Below are 12,171 nucleotides of genomic sequence, written 5' to 3'. Positions count from 1 at the left end.
TTTTGAACAAAGAGTTACTTAGTACAGGCATCACATATACAGAATTGGATCTAGCGGGAACCACGTCCTTGGGAGGCTTAATGCAAAGAGAAATGCAAAAACATGTTATTGAACATGTTCAGAGAAGAAGAGGAGGGTAGCACATCCAGATTGGTCAGAGACTGGGTGTTTTAAATAAAAGAAATGATATAAGTACGGACAGGGAGGTGTCAGATATGCCTGCATGTTCACTTAGCCAACCCATCGTGTGTGGAGCCAGCGGTGCCGCGTGGGTGTGGTGTGACTGGACAGATAGACGCAGTTGACCCAGTGGGGAAAGGCCTTAGCTCCTACCACAGCAGTTAAGGTCTTATAGCAGATCCCTCTTAAAATAATTTGAATTTGCACTTTAGAAAGATGATTCTGGCTTGATTTGGCGAGTAGCAGAGTGGGTGGTTTTAGTGCAAGCAGTAGGAACAGAAGGCCTGTCTTTACTCAGGAAGGCAGTCGAAGGGGTAGAGGCTTGCTTACTGATGGGGGGTGCTGTAAGAAGCATTTTAGAAGGTTTAGCAAGCTGTTTCTCACAGTGCCGTAGGATAGCTCATGCAAAATTGAGAAATGGAGCAAAACTAGTTTGGGGGGAAGAGCAACTGTTTTGCATGTTTATGTGTAAGATGCCTTTGGAGACATCCAGGTGGTCCCACCTCAATGTGTGAACATTGCTATTTTCAAACTCAACTAGAATCACCCAAATGATTTTTTTATACTGTACATGAAGGCAGAATGGACCGTTTTTAAAAATAATCGGCAATGCACAGCTGTGTGGGAAGGGCCTTTAAGTTGTTCCTAAAGCTACTAATATGAACCATATTTTTACAGACCAGAGCTTCTGACTCACAGTACAACTGAAGTTACTCAGCCGAGAACGAACACACCAGGTAAAATAGTTGCAAAGTCCATTTTAAAAGCTTAGATCAGTCATTTTTAATTTTTTAAAAACAGAGACTCCTCCCTCCCTGACCTTCCCAAAAATCTTTTTGCAGAAGCGCAATACAGGCTCTCCTTGTTTTATCAGTATGTACCTATGCAGTTTGAGGATAACTCAAACTTTGAATTTAGACCAGTGCTGTCCAATAGAATTGTTTGCCACAGATGCAAACCGCATGTGTAATTTTATATTTTCTAGTAGCCAAAGTTGTGTGTTTTGACCTGTGATCATTATAAATAAATACACAATGAAGTATTTTACATTCTTTACTTGACAGTTGTGTGTCTTTTACACTCACAGCCTATTTCAGTTCCAACTAGCCACATTTCAGCTGCTCAGGGCTAGTAGCTGCCATCTCGGAATATCTACATTTAGACCTTAATCTTTACATGGAACCTGCTGTTAAAATGACAAATAACTGTAATTCCAGCCTGAACACTGGTGTCACAGCCTAACAGGCTACTTATTTTGATCTAAGAAGTCTCAGTTGAATGATTGATTTTATTTTTTTATCAAAGCTCCAAGTGTGCCTTTTTTTCTTTCCCATCTTTTGTATGCTGTTGCTTAACAAAATAAGCCACCACAATTTGTAACTCATCTGTCACCTTAGGAACTTCTGTTGCCAAGACCAACAAATGGCCATTCCCTGTAGTGTGAAGTTTGGTGTTGCCAGAAACACGAGGGGGGCCCAGAAAAACCAGAATTATCTTTTGGAAGGTGGGCTCCTCGTAGCACAGGCTTCCCTTGCCGCTTAAGTGTTCGGAACCCATTGACATCAGTGTCCCAGCGATTGTTGTGAGAGATGATTTGTGAAAGAAGTGTCCCAAGTTGTGGCAAACAGGTGACTGGCTCTTCCACCATGACAGCGCACCAGCCCACGTCACGCTGAGTGTTCAGCCGTTTTTTGGCCCAAAATGGCGTGAACCCCATTCCCACACTCCCTCTTAATCCGATCTTGCCCAAGCGACTTTTTTTTGTTTCCCTGCATGACAAAAGTCCTCAAAGGGAAACGTTTTGCCAATGTAGAAGAGAGGAAACAAAAAATAAGCCAGGCTCGGTGGCTCAGCCTGTAATCCCGCGCCTTTGGGAGGCTGAGGTGAGTGGATTGTCTGAGCCCGCGGGTTCGAGACCCGCCTGGGCAGGCGAGACTTCATCTCTACAATAAATAAAAAATTAGCCAGGCGTGGTAGCGCGTGCCTGTAATTCTGGCTACTCGGAAGGCTGACGCGGAAGGATCGCCGGAGCCCAGCAAGTCGAGGCTGCAGTGGCCGGGAGCGGCCACTGCACTCCAGTCTGGGTGACAGAGTGAGACTCCAACTCAAAAAGAAAAAAAATTAGCAGAAGCACTAGAAGACAAAACCCAACAAGTTCAAAAAGTGTGGACAAAGCATCTCAGTAGGTGTATTGCAACAAATGGAGAGTAGTTTGAAGGTGACTGAAGTTTGAACATGCAAGAAGAAATAACATTTTATAAATAAATTCCGGGTTTTTTTTAATCCCCCCTTGTGTTTGGAATCAAGTATGAAGTTCACATGCACATTGGGTGTGAACAAATTTGTGCAGTTAGTCACTCCTCTAAATACTAAGGTGTAACTTTAGTTTATAGGTGTGCCCTGAAATATAGCTCCTCCTCTCAAAGTACATTGGGGTGATTTAGGAATGTCAGTCAGTGTGCCAAATAGATTTTGTTTTGGGTTTTTTTTTTTCCTTTTAAAAATGTGGGGTAGCCGGGCTCGGTGGCTCAGCCTGTAATCCCGCGCCTTTGGGAGGCTGAGGTGAGTGGACTGCCTGAGCCCGTGGGTTCGAGACCCACCTGGGCAGCGAGACCTCATCTCTACAATAAATCAAAAAAATCAGCTGGGCGTGATAGCACATGCCTGTAATTCCAGCTACTCGGAAGGCTGAGGCGGAAGGATCGCTGGAGCCCAGCAAGTCGAGGCTGTAGTGGCCGGGAGTGGCCACTGCACTCCAGTCTGGGCGACAGAGTGAGACTCCAACTCAAAAAAAAAAAATGTGGGGTACAATTCAGGGTTAGGTATACAAATGTTCATTATGCAGGTACCCTTGTTAATGAACTGTGGCCGCCACCCCCCCTTCCCCAGGCAGATTCCCACTACTGCCAATCTCACTTCCCCGCCCTGCTCCCGGCAGTTTCCCACTACTGCCAATCATTCTCTTAAAGTATTGTGATAATTATTCAAGGTCCGCTGATGGGCGAGAACATGTGATACTCAGTTCTTTGTTTCTGTGAACAATCCACTCAGTGTTATAGACTTTTAAGTCCATCCAGGTTGCTGTGAAGTTCATGATTGCCAAACAGATTTCATATGTATCATGGCATGAAAATCGGTTTAAAGATTCTGGATCAGGGTAACAAAATTATTCTGTGCCAAGAGTCCTGCAGTGGAGAAGATACAAATCACTATAACCCATAGGTTAACCTCCTCAGCATGCATTTGATTTAGACCCAGTGTCAAAGTATTGGTGATGAATTGAAGTCTGGAAGTGACACCAAGTGACACCAGGTAAAAGGGAAATAATGGAGAAAGAAAAATACTGTTTTAGTTTGGATTAGTCCGAACGTAATGAGTGCCTGTAGAAAACTTCATTCCCAAGACAAACCTCAAATGCAAGGTTGTGATTAGTGCAATTACTGCTTTTATTAGGGATAATTATAGCAGGAACTGCAAAAACTGGTAGTGCGAAACATGTACTACTTAAAGAATATGCAAACACCATAGAATTTACTTCAAGGATTTAGGTACGCCAGCAATACTTCATCTCCTCTCTTCAAGCATAGCTTAACGGGCTGTCATCAAAAGGAGAATCTTGATTTTCCCAGCCACTAACAATACTTGACTTTCTGCCATCCATAAAAGACCTTGGAAAGAGTTAAAAGTGGCTGTTTCTCATTGCAACAAAAACTTTGCTTGACCTGTCACCAGACTGGGCATTAGTCTTTCAGTGGGACAATTCAAGTCACAGACTACACGACAAAATAATTTTGTGAGTCATTGCCATCAGAGACGTCTGCTTAAACTCACTGTGGGTACACTGTCCTCGGTTTGTGAAAAGTAGAAGTCACCCAGGAGAAGGTTGTGGAACTTGGCAGGTGATGAATGGGCTTTGAAGGGTCAGGGCGGGCAGGTGACACACGGCTCTTGTGACCAGCCGCTTGAAGGTCTTCTTTCACTGGGAAAGGATGGGGCAGAGGAGACTGAGTACCAAGTCAAAGAGGCACTTTGGTCTTGGAGAGAGAGGGTCTGAATGTCTTTGTTAGGGTCATTCAAATGTGGTTCATACTGGGATTATTTTCTCTGGCTGACTGGTTGGGCTCCTCTGAAATCCAGAGAGAGAAAGCAACTTATACTAAACCTTTGAGGAGCAAGGTCTTCTTTTAAAATAAAGGAAGTGTTAGCCAGGCATGGTGGCTCACTCTTGTAACCCCAGCACTTTGGGAGGCTGAGGTGAGTGGATTGCATGAGCCCGCGGGTTCGAGACCCGCCTGGGCAACTTGGCGAGACCTCATCTCTACAATAAGTCAAAAATGAGCCGGGTGTGGTAGCGCGCGCCTGTAGTTCTAGCTACTCGGAAGGCTGAGGCGGAAGGATCGCCGGAGCCCAGCAGGTCGAGGCTGCGGTGGCCGGGAGCGGCCACTTCACTCCAGTCTGGGTGACAGAGTGAGACTCCAGCTTAAAAAAAATAAAATAAAATAAAGGAAATGTTAGCCAGGCATGGTGGCTCACTCTTGTAATCCCAGCACTCTGGGAGGCCAAGGCGGGAGGATTGCCTGAGTCCAGGGGTTTAAGACCCACCTGGGCAACTTGGCGAGACCTCTACAATAAATCAAAAAATTAGCCAGGTGTGGTGGCATGTGGCCTGTAGTTAAGCTACTTAGAAGGCTGAGGTGGACGAATCTCCTGAGCCCAGAAGGTCGAGGCTAGCGATATTTTCAGAATTTCTCCAGCATTTTTCACTGCCTTTTGTTAGCAAACATGATGACTTCCACACTCATGGAATTCTTCCACGGCCTTCCACGGCCTCTACCCTTTTCCTCTTACTCTCTCTGCCTATCCTCATCCCATAACTCCAGTCATCCTCCCTGGCTTCCAAGTCTAAACTCTACTGTCCTCTCCATCTACTACTCCACCAAACAAGTCCTGAACACCTGTTCAAATAAGTGATATCTTACGTGACTTTTTAAATAGCTTGTTTTTTCTTGATTTGAAGTTTAATAGGTAATGATTATCTTGTGAACAGTGGGTAGGGAAATAAACCATATTGTAGATGTGAGTATTGTTAAACGACAACTCCTTAATTTCTTGGCCATTTATTTCTCCTTTTTTTCCCCCTTGAAGTGACTTTACTTTTATTTCCTTCACTTTAAGCCAGTTATAAAATTTCACAGTGATTTCTGGGGTGGGGCAGGCGGAAGGTGGTATTAAAAATCTTTGAGTCAGGCAATCCCTTCGGATCTCCTCCCGTTGTGGGAGCTTTTCTGTCCTCTTAATAAATTCTGCTTTTTTTCTTTTGAGTTGGAGTCTCACTCTATTACCCAGGCTGGAGTGCAGTGGCATGCTCACCGCCACTGCAACCTCGCCCTGCCGGACTTTGGCGATCCTTCCATCTCAGCCTTCCAAGTAGCTGGAACTACAGGCACGCGCCACCATGCCTGGCTAACTTTTTGGTTTATTGTAGAGATGAGGTCTTACCAAGTTGCCCAGGCTGGTCTGGAACCTGTGAGCTTAGGCAGCCCTCTGACCTCGGCCTCCCAAAGTGTTGGGATTATAGGCGTGAGCCATGGGGCCCAGCCAATCCTGCTTTCTTTAAAAAAAAAAGCATCTCTGGGTCTTTGACCCAGTCGACCCAAGGAGGTACAGGCATAGTGGGCCCTCACTGGGGCAGCTGGAGGAGCACGGACTGCCCCACCGGCAGGTAGCTGATGTTCTGAGCATGCGAGAGCCGGTGCGCAGTGTTGCTTTGCCTCCCAGCTTGCCCAGCTCAGTCAGGCCATCGCACATGGTGGCCAGTAAGTTGGCAATGTGTTCAACTTGGGAATTGCCCTCTGCAGAGATGATGGCCACGTTTTCCTGCCGCTCAGCCTTTTCCATCACAAGCCTGGCCCGCTCCGCTTCCTGCCAAGCCAGCTCTTTGGCTTTCATCACCTCTGTGAACTCCTTCCCAAAGGTCAGATACAAGGACACATCACCCAGGATGAGCCCAAAGGTTGCTGCTCGCCCCGCGAGGTCATCGCTCACCTGCCCGGAGACCAGCTCTCTGGGTGATTAGTTCTCCATCATCCAAGTGAGACACCACTGATCAAGGACCTCTGTAGCGATGGATGGCAGCACGTGCTCATCGTAGCCCTCTCCAGTGCTGGTGGAGACACAAGGAAACTGGCCAGCACAGGCCAGAAGAGGACACGCAGTGTGACGTTGACATTCTGTAAATCTTTACCTCCAGCGATGACTAGCGTGTGACGTGGTCAAGAGCAGCAGCCAAAGATAGTTGGTTTCTGTACCCCCAGGATGAGAAAGTGAGTCCCTTCCCCTACCACAATGTCTTGCACGCCACGGAAGCGGTCAAGGATGACAGCTCTGTGATCAGCATCCACATCATAAAAGGCAGAGTTCACCGTGCCTCCTGTGACGGCCAAGGCCAGGCTGAACCTGCCGATGGACTCAACTCTGGCAGCCAGGCTTCCTTCTGCTGGGCCTTCTCACACCTGCTTTCACTCTGACCCCCACGGGAGTTTCTTCCCCCTTTACTGCTTACCTCGAATGGAAAAAAAACTTGGGTTAGTGAAGCGTTGCTTTGTGTGGATTTCCAGGTGCATATCTAGTAGATAAAACAAGGACTGAGTTCCTGATAGACTTCTAAGGAGGGAAGTGTGAAAACCACTCATTTGGAGCGCTCTTTCATAAAAATGAGCTTTTTTTTCTTTACAATCTGAACTTACATTTGAATTCTGTCTCCCTGCAGTTCTTCTAATATGTGACTAGCACAGGAGATTGTTACACACACACACACACACACACACACACACACACACACAAATATTTTCCTTAAGACCCCGAGTTTTTGTTTTTGCTAAAATTGAATTGAGAGTGTCACTGCAAAGAAGGGTGTCCACATTCTGGTCCCTGAATTCAATCTGATTTGTGACAGCACCAACAGATAACACTGTTAATTAAGACTTCTTTCTGTTTTCCAGTCAAAGAAGATTGGAATGTCAGAATCACCAAGCTACGGAAGCAAGTAGAAGAGATTTTCAATTTGAAATTTGGTAAGTAAAACACAGGTTTATGTCTATCATTTTGAAACATGTACATGAAGGGCCATGTTTGAATGAACTGTAGAAGTCAAGGACCTAAGGAAGGAAGGTCCCAGAAACTGCGTTTTGGTTTATTTCTACTGCTTAACTTGCGACTTAAACCAAGCCGATTACTTTATTTCTCTTGGATTCAGTTTTCTCATATGTCAAAATGGGAGAGGAAGGGAGGAGTTGGGATAAACCTCAGTTCCACTGTCTGTACTTCTAATCTGCCTAACACCAGGATGGCAAATAGGTTTCATCATTTGTTTCAACTTAGATTTGTTGACAGCGGTTTCCTGGAGCGCTGTCTTGAGAACGATTCTGAGGAGGCTCAGCAAGAAAGAGTGTTTCAGTTGATTGGGTGTGTCTGTCATGGAAAAGGAAGTAAGGAGTGGGGAGTGTTAGCAGTGTTCCCGGGGCAGTCCTATCCATGATTTTAATACCTGGTATTGATGTTTGGTGGCCCAGATCAGGAGTCTTGACTACTCTTCCTCTGATCACTCGTAACATAATGAGTTCTGCTTAGATGCAGTTTACGCAACTCCTGTTTTTCAGTAGCCAACTTGCATCTGTATGATAACGTAAAGGCTGGGTAGGTGTGAAATGGCCTTAGGTCACTGCTGCCCAGAGCACAGAAATCATTTTGACTAACAACGTAACTATCCTTTTGATTTGAAGTGTTAAAATGTTTTTCCTGAAAGAATTTACTTTTTAGGCTTGTTCTTCAGATTTGCCCAATATACTAAGCAAAATGCCTTCAATAATAAGTGGATATCGCTAGATTATGGGGAACTTGTATGTAACTTATTTGAGAATGCAGATACAATTTTCACAAAGTCTGTGTAAACTTTTATATTCAACAAATTCTGTTCTTTTCTACTTTCAGCTCAAGCTCTGGGACTTACTGAGGCAGTAAAAGTACCATATCCTGTGTTTGAATCAAATCCTGAGTTCCTTTATGTGGAAGGCTTGCCCGAAGGAATTCCCTTTCGAAGTCCTACCTGGTTTGGAATTCCACGACTTGAAAGAATTGTCCGTGGGAGTAATAAAATCAAGTTTGTTGTTAAAAAGTAAGTCTATTTGTCAGGTAGTTATTTCTGGAATTAAAACAATGAAATCTTATTTCCCTTAAAAGTTTTTCCTAGCATGAGGTGACAGGTGTGGCTTTGAAATCCTTGATGGAAAGGCCTGACTCTCGCGGTCGTCCTGGCATTATTGATTGCCTCTGCAAATCCTCTATCCTGTGCTTTCTCACCTTCATCAGTGCAAGCAAAGCAGTGACAGCTGCCTCACAGCTGTATTAAGTATTCCTAAATGCTTGAGAAGAAGTTTAATTTGCTGACTTATACCTGCTCTCTTATTCCTGGTCGATCTTGTGAGCAACTGAATATCAATGGCTAAGTTTTTGTGTCTGCATTTCTGGAGAAATTCAGTGGTCGAAGAAAAGTAAAGTGTCAATTTTCTTTTTCATGAAGGAAGTCATTTACTCTTGATACAATTATTTAAAATCACTTATCAGGTAGTCATGAGAAGGAAAAAGCATGGTTTTTGGTCCATAATGAAAGGAATTATTGTGGCTTTACAGATGATTCTGTGAAGACCTACGTATCAAACACTGATCATGGTTGACTATACTAGCTGTGGAGACTACCATTGTACTGACTACTGTAACATTTCCTGATTTTTTTTCTAGACCTGAACTAGTTGTTTCCTACTTGCCTCCTGGAATGGCTAGTAAAATAAACACTAAAGGTAAGAGTTATGGGTGCTCTTTATTGTGTTTCAGTACACTAATGCATTCTTTGTCAATATTACTTAAATTATATAATAGTGGCCGGGCTCGATGGCTCAGCCTGTAATCCCAGCGCCTTGGGAGGCCGAGGTGAGTGGGCTGCCGGAACCCCCGGGTTCAAGATCCACCCAGGCAACTTGGCGAGACCTCGTCTCTACAGTAAATAAAAAATTAGCCGGGCATGCTAGCGCATGCCTGTAGTTCCGGCTACTTGGAAGGCGGAGGCGAAAGGATTGCCGGAGCGCAGCCCGTCAGGGCTGTGGTGGCCAGGAGCGTGCCACTGCACTCCAGTCTGGGTGACAGAGTGAGACGCCAACTCCAAAAAACAAACAAACAAACATACAGTATCATCGGCCAGTATCTTTGTGGAGCTTTTAGTTTTTTCTTTGCTTTTTAAAGGTATTTTATTTAATGGACCTCTCTTTCTTTTTCTTTCTTTCTTTCTCTCTCTCTTTCTCTCTTTTTCTCTGTCTCTCTCTCTCTCTTTTTTTACATTTCATTGAAAATTTCATGTTTGCAGTCCTCCGTCATTCATGTTTTCACAGCTTTGTTGAGACTCTTATGGAGGATAACACTACCCATTTAATTCTTCAGGTTTCTTTGAAAAGAGCCAAACTGTATGAATTTTGATACTCTGCTTTTATGAAGTGTCCTCTTCTGTTTTTTAAAAATATTTTTTACGATACACAAAAGTAATTCTGTGCTTGTTTTACAGCATTGCAGTCCCCGAAAAGACCTCGAAGCCCGGGAAGTAATTCAAAGGTTCCTGAAATTGAGGTCACTGTGGAAGGTAAGCACTGTTCCTTGGCCTGTTTCTGTTGATTGTTCAGGTGACTAGCTATGTCACTTTACTAGTTTATTGTTATGCAAACGAGGCTTTAAAGGGCTAGTTTTGCGTGTGATAAAGCTCAGTTTCAGAAAACAGGATCATATAAAAAATTGCTCTCAAGAAAATCCCTAAAATGCCTTTCCTTTCCAATAGTAAAGTGAGGGTGCAGAAAGTAACTTGTCATTTTTTCTCATCGTTTTTTCTTTTCCCTCTTCATTTTCCCTGTTCTTTTTAGGAAAGAAAGTTTAATGGGGTTTAAACGGCAGTATCTTGGATTGCAGTAATACCTACTGTATCCTCAAATTTACTTCCTTCTCTCCACTTCCATGGGGTCTGCAGTATTCTTATGTTTTCAGATTCAGTGTTAGCCCTTTGTACTCAGATGTCGCCTCTCAGGGGACATAAAGCGATTACAGAACAAACTTGTGCAAGTGCAAATTTTAAAAAGCTGTATGTTCCCTTGAAGCTTTCCATTACAAGTGCGTGAGAAAGCAAACAGATGGAATATATATTGAGATATAGATCGATCAGTTGAGAAGCGGTTTTAGGAATCACGAGTGTATCTTTCCACATCTTCTTCAAGCAACAGACCGGACAATAAATTACATATTGTTGTGAGAGGAAGAAAACGAGATTGTATTGTTCGCTCGATTAGGAAAATAACAGGTAGAAGACGTCAAACACATTTCTCTTGGACCATATGTATAGCGAACCTGCAGTGCATGTTGGTGATTTTCACATGTTACCATACTTTAGAAAAACGTAAGATAAAATTTGGGATATTTTTGTCATAAATAGCTGTTCAATGTCCAGAATTCCATTGTAAGCCAGATATCATGGCACTAAAACAATTGATTCCTACGCTGTACTATTTAACATGAAGGGGTTCTTTTTCACGGTTTCATTAAAAAGTACAGTGGAGTTGCTAGTAGGCGATCTGCAAGATGTCTCTGGGTACAAAGGATTACAATACTTCACACGGTACGGTAGGCTATCTTGTCCTGTCTCTTCACAAATGCAAAGGGAAATAATTACATTAAGATAATTCTTCACATCCTAGGTTTCAAGCTTGTAAGTAAGAGTTTGCAGTACTGATAGTTAATGGAGCATTAGTCCCCATTTAAGTATCTGGTATTCTTACAGAGAGCCTGTTTTCTCATATACAAGGCAATAGGCATCTGTGAGCAGTTGACAGACATCATACACCAGATGATCTGTTTTTCTTCCAAAATTCCAAAAATTAAAAATATATTCCATCCTTTACTTTCCTCCTTTTGCAAAAGATCAAAGGAAGATCTCTGAAACACAAGGCACCGTCTGTCCTGAAGGAGCTAGTTGTAAAGTACGTGTGTGTTCCTTTTAGTAAAAACATACTGAATAACCAGATAAACCTGGGCATGAACCATGAAGATTTTAACAGTGTAAACAACGACATACATAAAAGGGAGAGTTAGTCCTGAGGCAATAGGAACGTCACAGAAAGTATAAATTAGACCTTGTCAGAAGAGTAAAATTCGCTAGGCCAAGACTCAGGAAGGTCATTCCTGATGGAAAAAAATAGCATGGAGAAAAGTACAGAGTGGGCCTGCAGCAGTGGCTCAACACCTGTAATCCCAGCACTTCGGGAGGCCAAGGTGAGAGAATTGCCTGAGCCCACAGGTTTGAGACCAGCCTGGGCAATTTGGTGAGACCTCATCTCTACAAAAAATCAAAAATTAGCCGGGCGCAGTGGTGTGTGCCTGTACTTCCAGTTACTTGGAAGGCTGAGGCGGAAGGATTGCCGGAGCCCAGCAAGTCGAGGCTGCAGTGGCCATGAGCATGCTTCTGCACTCCAGCCTTGGTGACAGAGACTCCAACTTTAAAAATGAGACAAAACAAAAGCACAGATTAAATAAAGTCCAGGTAAGGATGACAAGCTCATGTTCTAGAGTGCATGATTGTATACCTTGTTGCAGCTGTGCTTAGTATCTGAGGGACTTTTGGTCAGAACCAGCCAGTTTTAGGGTCATAGAAGTGGTACTCTTGGCTGAGCATGGTGATTCATGTCTATAATTCCATCACTTTGGGATGCTGAGGTGGGAGGATTGCCTGAGCCCGTGGATTCGAGACAGCCCGGGCAACTTGGTGAGACCTCGTCTCTACAATACATCAAAAATTAACCCTGTATGTTGGTACATGTCTATATCACCGGCTACAGGTTGAGGCTGCATTGGCTGTGAGCGTGCCACTGCACTCCAGCCTGGGCGACAGAGGGAGACTCCAACTCA

At 43.9% G+C, this 12,171-nt stretch overlaps 1 protein-coding gene and 1 pseudogene across 8 annotated transcripts in view; one reads left to right on the top strand and one right to left on the bottom strand.

Annotated features, from left to right (window-relative positions):
- Positions 1-12,171, top strand: part of GTF2I (general transcription factor IIi) — an 85,999-nt gene that overhangs the window by 55,841 nt on the left and 17,987 nt on the right. For all 8 annotated transcript variants that reach the window (XM_008049189.1, XM_008049186.1, XM_008049188.1 and 5 more), the window contains 5 exons: positions 859-917; positions 7,182-7,253; positions 8,170-8,353; positions 8,977-9,035; positions 9,791-9,865. In XM_008049189.1, coding sequence (XP_008047380.1) covers positions 859-917; positions 7,182-7,253; positions 8,170-8,353; positions 8,977-9,035; positions 9,791-9,865 — 449 coding nt within the window. The remainder of the gene's footprint in view (positions 1-858; positions 918-7,181; positions 7,254-8,169; positions 8,354-8,976; positions 9,036-9,790; positions 9,866-12,171) is intronic.
- LOC103250591 lies at positions 5,861-6,803 on the bottom strand (annotated as a pseudogene).

Source organism: Carlito syrichta, unplaced genomic scaffold, assembly GCF_000164805.1.
Source record: "Carlito syrichta isolate Samal-C Ts95f unplaced genomic scaffold, Tarsius_syrichta-2.0.1 Scaffold130659, whole genome shotgun sequence".
Lineage (NCBI taxonomy): Eukaryota > Metazoa > Chordata > Mammalia > Primates > Tarsiidae > Carlito > Carlito syrichta.
Note: the sequence above shows the minus strand (reverse complement) of the source record. Positions and strands in the feature narration are given on the sequence as shown.